The sequence below is a fragment of the Amia ocellicauda genome, chromosome 1 (genome assembly GCF_036373705.1).
Source record: "Amia ocellicauda isolate fAmiCal2 chromosome 1, fAmiCal2.hap1, whole genome shotgun sequence".
Taxonomy (NCBI): Eukaryota; Metazoa; Chordata; class Actinopteri; order Amiiformes; family Amiidae; genus Amia; species Amia ocellicauda.
Window position 1 is genome coordinate 13,654,570 of NC_089850.1, and position 17,206 is coordinate 13,671,775.

The 17,206-nt window shown below is 39.6% G+C and overlaps 1 protein-coding gene across 1 annotated transcript; it reads left to right on the forward strand.

The window, feature by feature from the left end:
• The first annotated feature begins 3,983 nt into the window (after positions 1–3,983).
• mei4 (meiosis-specific, MEI4 homolog (S. cerevisiae)) lies at positions 3,984–16,333 on the forward strand. The gene is made up of 4 exons (XM_066714794.1): positions 3,984–4,128; positions 4,478–4,720; positions 8,186–8,718; positions 16,124–16,333. The coding sequence occupies exons 1-4, from the start codon at positions 4,065–4,067 to the stop codon at positions 16,307–16,309; spliced, it is 1,026 nt and encodes a 341-aa protein (XP_066570891.1). The 5' UTR covers positions 3,984–4,064; the 3' UTR covers positions 16,310–16,333.
• The last annotated feature ends 873 nt before the right edge of the window (positions 16,334–17,206 follow it).

Below are 17,206 nucleotides of genomic sequence, written 5' to 3' on the forward strand. Positions count from 1 at the left end.
AGCACATGCAGCACAACAAAATGTCTCTTGTATCCCCCTTTAAAATGTCACCTTTTGGCTTTAGGGCTACTTTCCATGCAATCAGGAAAATGCCAATGGTAGGAGAAGAAGAAGAAAAACGTTATCAATGTATAACCAGGGAAAGTGTGAATGCTTTGTGAGTCTTGATGTCATGTCCAGTGAGGAGATAAATCAATGAAATCACATTGGCATTCCAGGAGCAGAAGTTTAGTGACCACAGAAAACTGGAAAAGTGTGATATTCACATACTATTATTATTGTTGTTATTAAATTGAAGCCCAACTCATTCAGATATGAGTGAAATATTAGAGAAAATAAAGAAATATCGAATTATTTAGAAACCTATATTTTTATATCTCACACATGTATGTGCTTTCACATTCACGTCTGCTCCTTTTAGATCATATACAGTTATTTATGCCTTGATGTCTTCTCAAGTTGTTCAATAAGCAAGGAAAGCTGATTTAGAAGTTTATTGAAGGCCCTTTCATGTAAAATTTTATTTAAATCCATTGATGCCTCTTTCTAAATACAACTCTCTCATGGTACAGGATAGGCCAGAACCCGGTGTCACAATTCTGGGGGGCAATATTTTTATCAATGTGATCCTGGGTGGAAGGATGCCACCTTCTGGTAACACCGGGAGTAGGCAATGCTACAGTAACAGACCTGGCAGATTTTAGTATTTCTCTGCTCCAGGAAAAACCTAACTTGATATTTTGTCAAGTATATATTCCCACTGGCAAGCCTGTGTTGCTTGGTTCTTGACTGTGTCTACTGAATGTCTAGCATTGTTCAAACATGTTGTTCATAGAAACAGCGTACAAGTAAAAAAAGGACCATAAGGTCAAGTCACTTAAATAAATAACTAACAGTCAAGGTTGCTTGCTCTTGTATTCGTCTGTACTACACAGAACATATAAATAAATAAATAGTAATTGAACTGAAGCCAGAGAGAGAGAGAGAGAGAGAGAGAGAGAGAGAGAGAGAGAGAGAGAGAAGATTGGCAGACGAAGATGATGTTCACAGCCGAGTTGCTGAAAACAAACATTTAAAAAAATCGTTCACACAAAAAACAACAATGCATAGCAAAGGAGACGTGAAGAGGGAAAGCACAGAGAAGCAATGGTAGCTGGGAACGTTCAGGAAATGTGTGTGAATGGGGAGAAAATGAAGAGAGTAATTACCCAAGAGAGACGATGAACACACAACAAATTGAAACACAGCAGGCATGCACAGCTGAGGGCAGGACAGTATGAATAATATACATGGAAAAGCCTTAAAGGATGGATCTCGTGTAATGTACAAGAATACGAGAGAGAACTGGGAGAACAATTTACAAGCAGAGGTGGATAGCTTCTGGCCGAAGCCAAAGGGGGAAGAAAGAAAGGGGACACAGAAGAGTATGAATAAACGAAAAAAGTCTTTATAGGACAGGAAATGGATATTGGTGAGGATGAGCTCAGAACTGGCTGGCAGTAGAGATGAGAGGTGTGACAGAAACAATCAGGAGGCAGACAAATAACCACTGGCCACATTGTTAGAGGAGTAAACCCACTACATGATGTGTTGGATTGGTCAGACAAAGTGAAATAGACCCCAGTAATGGGCTAGTGGGTGGGAAGCTGTCATTGGGAGAAATTGGGAAGAAACAGGGTTTGACAGGTCAGGTTTCAGCTCACAGGTGACTGGGCTCATGGTTTTGTCCTTTACTGGACTCAATTGTACACACAAAGGGAGATTTTATTTATTGTTTAATGCAAGTGCTGTGGTTTCTTTCCAACAGTGTCACCAACATTGAGTACACAATCATTTATAAACCAAACACATTAAATCAAATTCAACTTTTCTGATCTTCTCTGACAGCAAAGCCCCGCTCCCTAATGTCATACAGGTGTGTCCTACTAACTCAGAACTCAGTCGGCCATTCCCAAAAAGGAAAGAAAATGCCTTCTGGGAGATGTAGTCTGCCAGTGGGACTTCCTGTATAACCATGTCCCATGTTTAATCACAATAGTGTAACAAAGCACTTTAATGCTGTAATGCTTTTTTTTAAGTTGGGCTCAGGGGGTTGGTTTTAAAATAATTCTGGAAAATCACCCTTAATGCTAGTCTTAGTCATTTGTTTTTTTTTCTATAAAAGAAGAGTCTGAGTTAGATGACATGTGTGTCTCAGGCATCACACCACAATCTGTTTCAGGTGCTATTTTCGGCGTGTCCCAACATTAAGATGTGAAATGAATGCCTGTTGCTCTGGAGGCATCATCACCACCTCCAATCGAGACAGAGTACTTGTGAATAATGTGCTATGTACCCTTTTCCAATACCTGCTTTACACTTTGCTGTGGAATATTCGCCTTGCAGACACCTTCATGAACACGAGTAAAAACGTTTCTTATTTTAAATTAATCTCTGAGCTTTTCGCACAACAGGAAATAAACACAGCTTACGAAACAGAACCAGTTCTTTGGATTTTAAGTGTTTGTGGACAAGAAATGGTTTGTCTGTGTACCCCTGTGCTTGGTACTGGGGATCAGCTAATTCAGCCTGTAACTTAACAAAGTGGTGTCAGATAAATCCACAAGGTTGTTGCGGTTTCTTTTTCTTCTTCAGCAAGGTCATCCCTTCACCACCAGAAGTGCAATATGAGGCACCTAGCAGTAACTAAAACAAGGTTATATTAGTGAATTAGTTTTTATCTTTAATTTATTTAATTTTGTGTGTAGGTCTAAATGTATTCACTATGATGTGTTGGTTGGATAAAAAATGGGATAACTTTTTTCCTAAACCAATAATTCCATATAGTCACATTAGTATAAAATAACATATATTATTAATATAACAAGAAACAACTTACAGTTACAAATTTGTATTCATGTACATGACAATCACAAATGATCTACAAGTGTGTTGTCCGATACTGTACAGCACTCCATAACTATCATTAAGTAACTATAAAAATCGGACTTAATATGCTTGTCTAATACACCCCGTTTTTATAATTACGGGATATTACAGCTTTCTTTTGATACTATAGGATAAGGCTTTTTCATATTTCTTCTTTAAATATTCAAGCTTATTATTTCCTCCCCTTTGAGAACATGCACTGATAAGCAGACGTGTAATATAAGGAGCAGAGATTAAAACATCGGTCCCTCACAAATCTGTTTCTGAGTCATCTCTCTGCAACCTTGCTTTTCATTGCAAATAATATTGGACACAAATATTACTGCAATCTTTCTTTCACCTCCCACCACCCCCCCACTGCAAGTCAGCAATATGAGTCCTTTACTAAATTCCATCTTTCTAAACGACATGCTGAAACACTTTAACAAACTAAATCATATGACTATACCAGATCCTTAAACAATACTATGGTATCTTCTCTAATATTTAATTCAGCCATGTTTTTTATAGCCTAGTTTATTACCTTACAATAAGGTACTGTAATTCCTCATGAATTAATATATGAATACCATAGGATTTAAACATCAATACATCATGACCATCATCTGAGTTCTGATGAACCCTAACCCTAAAACCTAACCTTAACCCTGTTAACATAATAACTCACATGAAGTACAGCTTGAACAGGCAAGGCAGGCAACTGATTGTTAGGGGGCCCCAGAGGTTATTTATAACATAGCGTAATTGTGATGAAGGCTGGTTGGAGGGGGCCCCTGGGAATTTTTGCTTAGGGCCCCAACTGACTCTAGAATCGCCACTGAGTGCGTGACATATTCATGGTTTTATCCTGTGCAATTCATATATGTATCCATGTATTCAGATGATGCATAATTAAATCGAATTAAATAACCTGGACATGTTACGTAAAAAACAACCAAATAAACATATAAAAAACAAACAGCAATCAACCAACCAGGCAACACAATTCTGACCAATCAGTGCGCAGGGCTTTGACCGCGGCCGCGCTGGATACCCAACGCCAGAGTTATGTTTTACACAAGATGGAGTTTACTTGTTAAAATAAATGTTGTAAGAAGCAGAGGATTTGAATAACACAATCATCTGTAGTGGATGCGATGGACACATCCAGCGGATCAGACACAGATGACGGCGATCTGGAGGGAAGCGGCGGACAACAACGTGCGTACAGACCGTGTTTTTCATTGATTTGAGTCTGCAATCTGTGACGATTTACACAAGATATAATGTATGCCAGAATGTCATTATAACATGCCTGTTTAATTACTATTAATTTACTCTACTATCTGGGGATGAGCCTGTTTTATCACCGTGTTTATCAGTCGAGGATGTTAATGGTGGGAATCGTTTCAGAATAAATAAAGACGATCGGGCGAGTCACTTCCGGGTTGTGCAGTCTCCTCTCTTGATCTCAGGAGTTTTATTGTGCGGGTGCTTTCATGTGCTCTTTTATGAAACCGATCTCTGCTGCATGATGTTAACATACTTTTATTTATGCATTTAATTTCAGAGGAAGACAGCGTGCTAACCTGGTACCTGCGCACGGCCCGGCTGGCCTTGGCTCTGGCTGTCATTGCTAATAGACCCGCTGGCAGCAGTGGCAGGCAGGCCGCGCAGGACTTGCATGTCCGTCTCAGTGGCAGGCAGAGCTGGAGGGCCAGAGCCGAGCACCTGCAGGACGAGGTGCTGCGACTGAGACAGGAGCTGCTGCTGCTGCACAGGGTGGGCTGCAAACCCAAGAGCAATGCAGCAAGTAGGTTTCTCTCGGCTGTTGGCTTTAATGCTTAATTGGGGGATGCAATGCATTTTTTTTGTGTCCAGTGCATGCTCATAAGAGAGAAACAAGTAAACAAAATCATCATGACCCCCCCCCCCCACCAGGACTCAAAGTAGGTCATGTACAGGTCATGGTGCTAAAAAGGGAAGAAAAGGGTGTGTGGTGGAGGGGATTTGTGCTCTCCTTTCCCTTGTGCTTGTTTCTGTTCCTCAGCATCACATCTAAATGGTTCGGTACCCTCCCAGGATCATCCTAGTTCGCCCAACGACACAAATTCAAAGTGTTTGTTTGGTTTTGAACCTTGCCACCCTCCATGCCTTAATCCCCTGAGTGCATTGGCTCTGTCAAACTCACGGGGACAATCCGTGAATTAATCCGAAATGGAAACCTTCATAAAGGTAATTTGGACCAATATATTTACCAATATATACAGTTCATGTTCAACCCTTTTAATTCGGAAGTCATGGACTTCAGGCCTGGTTCTAGTCAAATAATTTATGGAAAGTTAATACCAGAATAGAGTTGCAGCTTTGCAATTACTTTGGAAAAAGTGGTTTATTTCTGAATTAAAAAGCAACTAATAATGATGACTTGCCAAGGATTCCTGATATTTGTCATTTAGTGAAAGGTTCCTCATAAGTCAAATAATGTATCATTTGGAGAAGCTGCTTTAATGAGTATAAACATTATAGATGACTGTTGCCTTAGGAATACGGTAGCATGTTCCCTTTGTTATTCAAGCTAGAATACAACTTCAGTAGGCCATTGTGCAACTTTCAACAAAGTGTTTACTGCAATCATAGACTTTCTAAATTATCTAAATTAAAAAAAATATATATATACAGTGAGGGAAAAAATAATTTGATCCCCTGCTGATTTTGTACGTTTGCCCACTGACAAAGAAGTGATCAGTCTATAATTTTAATGGTAGGTGTATTTTAACAGTGAAAAACGCATTTAAAAAAAGTTATAAATTGATTTGCATGTTAATGAGGGAAATAAGTATTTGATCCCCTATCAATCTGCAAGATTTCTGGCTCCCAGGTGTCTTTTATACAGGTAACGAGCTGAGATTAGGAGCACTCTCTTAAAGGGAGAGCTCCTAATCTCAGCTCGTTACCTGTATAAAAGACACCTGTCCACAGAAGCAATCAATCAATCAGATTCCAAACTCTCCACCATGGCCAAGACCAAAGAGCTGTCCAAGGATGTCAGGGACAAGATTGTAGACCTACACAAGGCTGGAATGGGCTACAAGACCATCGCCAAGCAGCTTGGTGAGAAGGTGACAACAGTTGGTGCGAAATAACTGTCAGTCTCCCTCGGTCTGGGGCTCCATGCAAGATCTCACCTCGTGGAGTTTCAATGATCATGAGAACGGTGAGGAATCAGCCCAGAACTACACGGGAGGATCTTGTTAATGATCTCAAGGCAGCTGGGACCATAGTCACCAAGAAAACAATTGGTAACACACTACGCCGTGAAGGACTGAAATCCTGCAGCGCCCGCAAGGTCCCCCTGCTCAAGAAAGCACATGAGGAGGAATGACCCCAAGAACACCATCCCCACCATCAAACATGGAGGTGGAAACATTATGCTTTGGGGGACAGGACAGGACAACCGCATCAAAGGGACGATGGACAGGGCCATGTACCGTCAAATCTTGGGTGAGAACCTCCTTCCCTCAGCCAGGGCATTGAAAATGGGTCGTGGATGGGTATTCCAGCATGACAATGACCCAAAACACACAGCCAAGGCAACAAAGGAGTGGCTTAAGAAGAAGCACATTAAGGTCCTGGAGTGGCCTAGCCAGTCTACAGACCTTAATCCCATAGAAAATCTGTGGAGGGAGCTGAAGGTTCGAGTTGCCAAACGTCAGCCTCGAAACCTTAATGACTTGGAGAGGATCTGCAAAGAGGAGTGGGACAAAATCCCTCCTGAGATGTGTGCAAACCTGGTGGCCAACTACAAGAAACGTCTGACCTCTGTGATTGCCAACAAGGGTTTTGCCACCAAGTACTAAGTCGAAGGGGTCAAATACTTATTTCCCTCATTAATATGCAAATCAATTTATAACTTTTTTGAAATGCGTTTTTCTGGAATTTTTGTTTTTATTCTGTCTCTCACTGTTAAAATACACCTACCATTAAAATTATAAACTGATCATTTCTTTGTCAGTGGGCAAACGTACAAAATCAGCAGGGGATCAAATACTTTTTTCCCTCACTGTATACAGCTCTGGAAAAAATTAAGAGACCAATTAACATTGATTTCTGAACTTGGACTAGTCTCTTCATTTGTTCCAGAGCTGTATATCCTTGTTAAAACCTAGCATTGGCTTTCCAGGGATTTCTCTGGTTCATTCCAAATGTATATTTTATTCTTAAATCTTCATCGCTAGCGACCTAAAGAGTTTTGTTGCATCTAGTGTGACACACATAAGAATGCTTGAAGTATTGGATTGTGTTGGGGAAATATATCAGGATGTGATCTGTAAAGTAGGACATGATTGAAGGAGCTGTAGGTTGTGATGACAGGTGATTTAGTAGTACATTCTCACTGATTTAAGGTTGATTTGGGGCAAAAAATAAATATTGTACCAATTCCCAGTTCCTTATATAACACGGAGCACATTGTGTGCAGTTTCTTAGTGCATGGTAATCCATTTCAATCAATAATTCGGAAGATAAATGTGGTTTATGTTTTCATTATGAAGATCTTTGTCCTTGTAAGCTAGTATAAACAAGATGGATTAAAATTATATTTAAAAGACTGCATATTTTAATTTGCTTCTTGGACTGTATGATGCAAAGGATTTATGGGGAGTGACCAGTCACGCGTATTGAATATAGTGCTACACAGGTAATTTAACAGTTATTGTGCTTTGTATTCAAGGGCATACCGACCCAGTATAATACCTTCCTGAGCACTGCAGACATTTTTTAAATAGATTTTTTTTTTTTTCCTCTCAATTACATTGTATATGAGAAAAAATTCTGCCATGGAGAGATTTGGATGAGAGGTCTATGAATCCCCCCTTCTTCTTATTTTTAGATTTATATACACATTAATTTAAGTAATGGTAAACTAGTGCTTTACACTTGGTGACCCGTTACTTGAATGTTAATTGAACTGTTTTCCAAGTACATGACTTCAGTATATTTCTTATTTATTTATTGTTTTTTGATTGTTTTTCTTTAAAAGGAACATATAAGAACATGCATGTGTCTATTACTTTTTACTACTGGCTACCAGTGATCATCATATAGGCCTACCTGTCTCTGCCACATCCAGTCTAAACTGGATAGGCGAAGTATTGTAGAAACCGATCTTGGTTCAGCCATTGCAGTATCTATCGGTTTAAATCTTTCAACCCCTTTCCAGACAGTCATTTTCTTTCAATATTTGAATTATCCTTTTTGTGACCCTTTTACATTACAGCCGGCGGCTCTCCCGAAATCCTTGCTGAAGACCCCAGGGCTTCTCCAAATACTGTCCTTCACGGGGAGGGTGATTCTGGCTGTGACACGGGGAGCAACACAACCAGTTTGCTGCAGAGTCAAGACCTCAGTGAGGCGGCCTCGATCCATCCGTCTTTAGGAAGAGGCTTGCCGTTCTCCGATTTGAACTCTCAACGCAAAACGGAGAAGACTATCATTCTCCACGTGCGGTTTTTACGAGATTTGCTGGCTCTAAGAAAAATCAAAGAAGTGGGACATGGAGCCACCGTCGCCGGAGACGACGCCATCATAGCGGACTCGGTGTGCAGCCTGCTGTCCTGTATGGTGTCCTACTGCACCGACCAGACGTTGCTCCTGCCCATCTCGTTTCTTCCCGAGGCGGCCCAGGTTGTTGCCAGTGTGTTGGAGCAGCGGAGTCTGTGGAAGCCAGATTGCACACTGTACGTGAAGAAAGTGGACGACCTCCTGAAACAGTTTACAAGTCTGATATTGAACAATGCTGAGCTGAACATGGTAAGAGTCTTCTTAAGTGGAAGGGCATTGCTTTTTTTTATGTTGCCCCCCAAAGATTTAATAGTCTCTTGGATAGTATCAATGAAACATCTTTCTTGGGATAAAAAGGGAAAAAATTGAAAATTCAATGCCTTTTATATACAATTTAATTTTTACTGGTAATATATACTAATTAGAAGCAAGTGTAAATGAAAAGAAGCAGCAAGTCAGAATACAATTTGTAATTTGGTGCAAAACTAAGAGCTTCTATGGAAAAAATAAAACCACAAATACATACAGGCACATTCGGATGATTGGCAGTAATATTAATATAATATTGGATTTCAGAAGAGATGCACATACAAGATTGAACAGCTCTTCAGCTCTTTGGCAAACATTTCTGTAAAAAAATGTTGGAATGTATTTGTGTGCCCTTTTGGAAGGCATTTAAGACATTTCTGTGGAAAATGTCTGATGAAAGAAGAAAAGCAACAAAGCAGTGAGATCCTATCAAACGTGCTTTTCAGATCCCTATCAAGTGCCCGGCGAAGACTCGGGGGCGGGGGTCAGAGCCGGCCTCTTACAGTGTGTGAGGTCACCATCTGATAACGCAGTTCGACATTTCACTCTTGCACCTTTAGATGTTGACTCCTGTTCTCTCTTGCAGTCTTTCTCCGGTCACTGTGTGTTATATGCAGTGTAGACTTGATTAATTTCACAGACTTGGAGAAACAATCAAAATCTAGGGGAAATCTGTAAAGATACCACTAGCAACAGTGTGTAATAATGTAGGCGCTTATTAGTCTGACTGTGGAATGCCCTTCTGTTTTAGTAATTGGAACGTAGCATTTTACACTTGGCGCTGTTTCATAGTAGAAAGCATCCAAAAACATTCAATTAAGTGTGCAATCCCCCTATTATTGGGTTTAGTTGATGGTTGTTTTATTTTAAATAGCCTCCTCTTGGAAACCAGATGGAAACCCCCCCTGCATTATTAGCACCGCTTCAAACAGCTGGAGTGCACAAATGTGAAGACACACTGCAAAAGTTAGGAAGTGTTTGGTGACATTTGTGTTGTAGAACCAGTTTTTAAGTTTTTTTTAGGGCAGACTAGTTTTTGTATGGACTAAAGCTGTGCAGGTAATGTCTTGAATAATCCACTGGTGTGTAATTACCCTCCATTTCTAATTATTATGGATTAAGCCACAATCTGTAGGTCAATTTGAGAGCATCTTTATGGCACCAGATCTTCTACGTGTCACGCATCTTGTCCAGAAAAGTTTCTAAGAGTTGGAAGTAATGGAAGATTATTGAAGTGGCACCTTTTATCTTGAGAGATAAGTGTAGCTCCCACCTGAGCAGAGACTATTTAGCTCCAGCAACTCATTACACTGCAATGAGGTAAATCAACATGCTGCTTAGCCAGTTATCAGTGTAGAGGAATTTTAGCAATACCCCATTGACCGAGTCTGAATTTAGCAAGGATACGTTTAGCACCCTTAACCATTCAAGCACTCTTCTGGGATCTTTAATGAGCACAGGGATTGTCTTGCTGAGTGGGTAGCTAAGGCTTTGTCAGGATTTTATAGTTTTCAGAGTCTATTGTGAATTTTGTCAGGGTAACATTAGCAAGGACCGGCAGCCATGGTTACCGTGTTCATAAAAGTGAGCAGCTGTTTCTTCTCCCTTCTGCCTAAACTTAGCTCTTGGCCATTTTTGTATGACAGATGTTACGCTGGACAGCAAAATTGTATTTTGCTGTTAAAAAGCATGAGCACCTATATCACAATATGTATCCATTAACACGCATCCCAAATGTTTCAAAAAAGTAAAATATATATTTTATAATACTTTACAGAGGGTTGGGTAGAGGATGTTTGGAAAGACGTTTTCTTAAGAATGTTTGGGAAACTTTCAAAGACTTGCGCTTGTTTTACTCACTCCAATAAGAACATTATGAGACTCAAAATGAGAATCCCTCACTTTCCAAAAATCCCATGTTTGTGATTTGCAGACGTAGTACCCCGGGAGATTAATAGAGATTTTACTGTAATCAGATTTTCAGAATAATCCCTTTTAACATGGTTTAAAATTAAAGGTGCTCTATCGCTTAACGCAGAAACAAAGCTTGTTAACTTGTTTTCCTGTTGGTTATCAATGTTTTGACGACAACAACAAGAAAATTGATGTAGTGCAAAGCAGTGTGCTGTACATCGCGATCAATGTCAAAATCCCGTTATTAGAAAGTCTTTGCAGCATGTCAGCGTTCCTTACCTCTGGCAGCGCTTTGTTTGGGCAGATAACTAATGCACCATAACCATAATGCTTGGAGCTGCAAGTGGTTATTATTATTTTTTAAATCTATTTTATACCACTGAAACGTATTTTTCTAAAAAGCAAATGACGAAAAACAGTGCCTCAAAAGTTAGCCTACATGTTCTAGATTTTGATATCACATTGTTACCACCATCAAATTGCATAAGACGTAAGAAAATAAATGAAATCTCCAAAATAACTTCTCTTCAACAGTATTATTATATTAAATATACAATGACAAGGAGGAAGTATGTGAATAAATAAAACATCAGAAAAGTGCAACCAAAATAAATTGTTACGAGATCGCTTCCAGAATCCTTATCCTAGTTCTAAAAGTTCTAATTATGCTATCACACGATTTAAAGATTATTTTTCCTGTACCAAGATATATTCAAATAGATGTTCTTGTCCGCACCATTGCTTTGATTTAATAAATCACAAGGAGCCTTTCCGGTTCCTTTTTCCCCAGATTCAATATTTCACCCAGTGCTATTCAGTGTACAATGAATAGGTAGTATCACAGCTACTACTGATCTGTGGGATTGTTTACATTTATTAGTTTTAATTGGAATTTTATGTATTTCTTTATTTTTGTAGAGCTGTAGATTTGTATCATACTGGCATGCTTCCAAAGCTATGGCTTCATCCTTCATTCCATCTTCTCTATCAGATTTAACTTACTTCTTCATGTAGGGGTTGCCTCAGTGCTGCAAAGTCAATGGCCTTTTCCAGCTCAGTGCATTTCAATTATTCTAGCCATGTCACCATTTATCCTTTGCACTCCAGAAAAATGACAGCCTCCTAGTGACGAAAAGGTTATTCATAATTTATGTATGAGCCTGTTAATTTCCAGTTTGAGAAGGTCTTTAAAAAGCATTTTTACAGGACTACCACAACATGGTTCCAATCAAAGGTCTCCATAGATTTTTTTTGGGTGGAAGTTTTCAGTGTTCTCAAGGATTAGCTATACCCATCCTCAAGTTTCAGAGATTTGTGCTTCAAAGGGGCAGTGATGTTTTCTTTTATATTTATATGTACATTTCTTTTTAAATGTTTAAACTTTTTAGTAAAATTTATAAACTCTGCACTCATAACTTGTTTGCTGTTCTACAGTCTCACACTCCCAGGTGTGTTTACAGTACTGAAGGTGACTCTACAGACCTTCCTCCCTTATATGGGGTTTACTTTCAATTCAGCAATGATAATTACACATTTCCCAACTTTCGATTTTTTTCACGGCACTTTATGTCTCTGTGATTGATTTGCACCTGGATTCGCGGAGGTGCTGAAGCAGGAAATGGATGGCCTTGCGCTTTGTACTCGGGGATTTAAAATGCGAACGCTGGATTTTTTTCCCTCGGCCTGTTATGGTCTTGGTATCTTCCCTTATTAGTTTTTAAAGTGTGGGCAATAATTTTCATATCCAGGGTGTTAAATAAATGCTGTCACGGTTGTGTTGTGAAGGGCATGCTGCCCCTTATCAAATGAAGATAAATAGATGTGGTGGGTTTAATGTATGTTGCAGATAAACTGACTGACTGACTGACTGACTGACTGGTTTGTTTAAGAGATTCTGCGCCTTTCAGATTGCTGCTTCATGGGTTTAAAGAATTATGGAACAGGGAGGCTTTTTTCCCCTCTTTTCTCTGTTGTATAGCAACTCACAAGGTTGGCTACACCAATGAACTAGGGCCGACCAATCGATCGCAGAAGGGTGCACTACTTGGAGCTGTTTACTTCCTGGAAATCGGTCAAAAATGGCGGTGAATGTGGTATTTCTCAGGGCCTTCATGGGCTGCTCTTCCCCTGTTAGTAGAAGTGCAGATGAAGGACGGGTTAGGCAGTGTCATAAGGGAGTGCCTTGTAAAGCGAGAGAGGCAGACAGAATCCCCCCAAAAAATCAGTAGAATATGCCAGCCTCAGTATCCTGCTATATACAGTCCCATATACTTCTTCCACATTGTTTACAGCAAATTAGGTGTTTTCCTCTCCTGCCCACTCTTTGCAGACCCCAGGGGAAATGGCATCTGAACCCACTGCCCCAGTAGACTCTACACAATTCAGTCATCCAAATTCAGTGGCATATTCTGAGTATTAGTTCAATAGCAGCACTATCTCACTCACTTTTTCTAACAATTATTGTCTGATAGAAATATAACCACTTCTCAACTTTCACTGGTGTGTTGCTATTAAGTAATGTTTGCCATGTCTCTTCCATGCATAAATGTATGCCTATATACACACACAACTTAGTCTTTTAAATCAATTCCTCTAGACACACTTTTAAAATGTATCAGTATTTGAATATTTGTTAAGTGGCTGTAGTTAACCACAGTTAATGAGTATTTAGTCCAGATTGTTCAGAATTGTCTTTGTTAACCAGGTCAGATTTTACAAAGTGACTGTAGTGACTTTCAGCTAAAAATTATGCTAGAGGAAAGCACTGCATATCATTGAAAATATCCATGTCTTTATCTGCTGAACTCTAGAAACTGCATTTTGCACAGACCTATTAGGCCACCTGTGAGCAGAACTGTAAAAGTAGTCTTTCCTCAAGCTCATAATGGGAATTAAATTAGGTAAAATGTCACAATTTGTATTCGTGGCTTGTTTGAGTTTATCAACGGAGGTCACTTCACATTGTACATTGTATCTCCCCAATTTTAAAATTTTATAATATGCAGAGGTATCACCAGTTCTCTTTTGTGTTGTTGCCTTTTTCTGAGATGGGACATAATGAACCTTCCAGCTGTAATCGAGAGCTATTGTTATAGAAAGGACAAGACAGAATTTATAATAAAAGGCTTGAATGGAAAATGAGGAAGAAATATATTTTCCATTGTAGGAGTTGGGCTTTGTATGTAGAAGCCATTTCTTAAAGATTCTGCACAGCATTACCGAAAATGTGTTCATATAGCCTAGATGCATATTGTAGTGTTTGGAATAGTTGGGATAAACATTTGAATGTGTATTTGTATTTGTCTTACTGGTAAAGATATTAGCAGATGCTTTCAATTTCAATTCAAGCAAATGGAGACAATCTGCACAAATGAGAGATTAGGACCGAAATGCTTAGGAGAGACAACGAAACCTAATGCTTTCAGATGGAGTCTTTTAATTGCTCAGCTTACAGAGGTTCACAATGCCTACCTTGACCAGTCGAAACCTTGACCTGGCGTGGCACTCGGCGGCTGTGCTTTCTTGATTTTGATTGCACCTTGTTGTTGTCAGGTCTGCATGAGGGCTGCATTAGCTACTCTGAACAGTGGGGGAAACCTCAATTTTCTCATGGTGCAAAAAGCCCTGATTCCAATCCCTCCTAGAAATCAGAACGACTCGAAATGCGTCCTGATGTGCTGAAGAAAAAAAAAAAAAAAAAAAAAAATGCCACTAAAATGGGAAGTAATGGACATCTTGAAAGTGCAAATTGCACAGGAGAATTGTATTATATAATGTTTTGATATTTAAATACGATTTTTCAGATGTCTCTTCAAGTATGTTCCCCTTGCTGAATTTCAGGAACATCCAGGCTTACAAAAACCAATATACAACAATGCCACTTCTTGAAAATGGACGATGTGGCACACATGCTCTACAGATGGTCCTTTTCAACATTTGACACAAACACTAAGCATTGGAGTCAAAAAGAGTCTATAAGTCTCACTCACGTAGTACAAAAAGTTCCAGTTTGGAGTAGAGGAGCAGAGTTGCATGCTTATTGTCTTTGTCATAATCTTTTTTTTTTTTAACAAAGCCTCGGGAGATGGTACTAATCAACCCAAAAGGGAGATTGTGATTAGATGTGATCAGCAGACCAGTATTGGTTTGTAGGTTTCAATTATAGGTTATTTACATCAGATTTAATTTTGTAAAAAGCAAATGCACAATCTGCCTCCTGGCCACCTCATCTCATTTAATTTCAAGTTTCCTGGTCTTCAGTAGGCTTAGTAGGCTGTGTATCTAAGAGAATCTCAGTCATGCCTTGTCGGCAATAGTATTGTTTCGATGGCATGTTTAATAAGGTTTGCTTTACTAGAAGTGGAAAGATATTCTATTCCTCAAAGTAAAACTAGGCTCTGGCCTTTGCAACAACTTCTGTTATAAAAGTCTCCACTTATATCTTGAGTTCTAGATTATATTATGCTCTTCATAAATGGATATGATTAGGAACTGGTACTAAAAAGATTGCTTATAATATAGGCCAGGATGTATTTTGCCTGTGGTAGTCGAAGCCAGTCATCTTTTGTTTTTTCTAAACGCGTTGAATGCTGGTAAATGGTTTATTTTTGGCTGATTTCTATTCATAAGTGTAGATTTCATTTGTTTTTTATTTTAAATGTTTTGAGTATATAATATTTTGTTCAACAACTTAAAAACTCACCTTTTGTCCCAATACTAGCTGGGATTGTAACTGGGTCTGAGAGTGACACCAAAAAGAGAGCCGCACTGAACACTCATCCCCCTGCACAAATGAAAGCTGGTGTTTTGAAATTGATAGCGCTGGACCTGTAACTTGTACATTTTAAGAATTTGTCAGGCTGCGAATGGGGAAGAGCACAGATACTGTCGCCCTGCTTAAACCGTTGAAGTTACTGCTGTGTGATGCTGTATTTATTGGACAGTCAACTCTCTCTCTCTCTCTCTCGCCGCTCACAAAGGCAACCAAGTGAAAACTGGTCATTTGGATGAGTTTGATTTAGTAATGAGTTGAGCGGCGGCATTGTGAACAAACTGAACCATGTCAGTCGATTGCTTAGATATAACCCCGCGGGAAGCAGTGCTGTAATTAATTCTAGGCAAAATGCAGGCATGGGTCTGTTTCTTTTGCATCAGGCATAGAAAGACCGTGTTATAGTGGAGAATCGTCAAAATATCACAAATGAAATCTGTTCCGATCTGACGTTTACTAGTGAAAACATGAGGGAGCCTTGATTATGTTCTCAGCTTTTGTATTTTATTTTAATGAATAATTGCCGCTTTCTTATGCTTCATCCCAGGCAGTGGGACATAATCGTATCTCTGGTCACGCATTCCAGGGGGTGTTGTATGTTATTGTATCAAATTCCATTCTCTCCCTCCTTGACATAATATTAAATCACTTATCATTTAGTTTCAGATGCAGGAGGCCTTGGCAGACTGTCTGATCCATCTGGGCAGATGCAGCTTGTTAAAGTCTTCACTCGTCTGTCACCTCCTCTCAGAAATCAACCACTTTGCAGATGAATTGTGGCAGGCCTGTCAGGTATTTAGTTTGTATTCTTTCTCCAGAATCTACATTATTGATGACTTGGGTTAGAATCCAGTGCAGTGCAGTCTGATGTGCCTTCACCCAGAATCAAATGGGGGAAGCTTTAGTTTCCAGCTTCTTCAGTTCCAGTTGAGTGTTTCTTGTCTATACTGAGCAAAAATATAAGCGCAATGTGTGCAGTGTTGCTCCCATGTTTCACGAGCTGAAATGAAAGATCCCGACATTTACCATGAGCACAAAAAGCTTTTCTCTCCAATTCTGTGCCCAAATCTGTTGACATGCCTGTTAGTGAGCATTTCTCCTTTGCCAAGACAGTCCATCCCCCTGACAGGTGTGGCATGTCAAGAAGCTGATTAAACAGCACAATCATTACACAGGTGCACCTTGTGCTGGGGACAATAAAAGGCCACTGTAAAATGTGCAGTTTTGTCACACAACACAATGCCACAGATGTCTCCAGTTTGGAGGGAGCGTGCGATTGACATGCTGACTCTTAGAATGAACATCAGAGCTGCTGCCAGAGAATTGAATGTTCATTTCCCTTCAACAATGTTTTTTTGTTCCAGCTAGGGTCGCAAAGAGTTGGAAACTTTCCGGGAATTTGCCATGGGAAGTTAAGCCTGGGAATTCTGGACATTTTGCCCAATTTCATCAGGAAATGTTAGCTTAATAATAGTGAACTTTTGTTTTTGGGTGCGGGGATGAGACGCATTATAAGGCAATTCTAGGTCTTGTGGCATGTTTTGGTTAATATATCCAGTACAATTGCAACCCTCTGCATGCACAGTGCATCTTCCACCACATGTGCAGCTGATTATCAGACTCTGCAGTGCTACTGAGCCACACTACTGCACTGTCTGAGCCAAGGACTACATGCTTTCAAGTAAGTTTTGAATATATTTTAAATGACATATGATATTTCAGTAAACTAGCAATAGTAGTTGC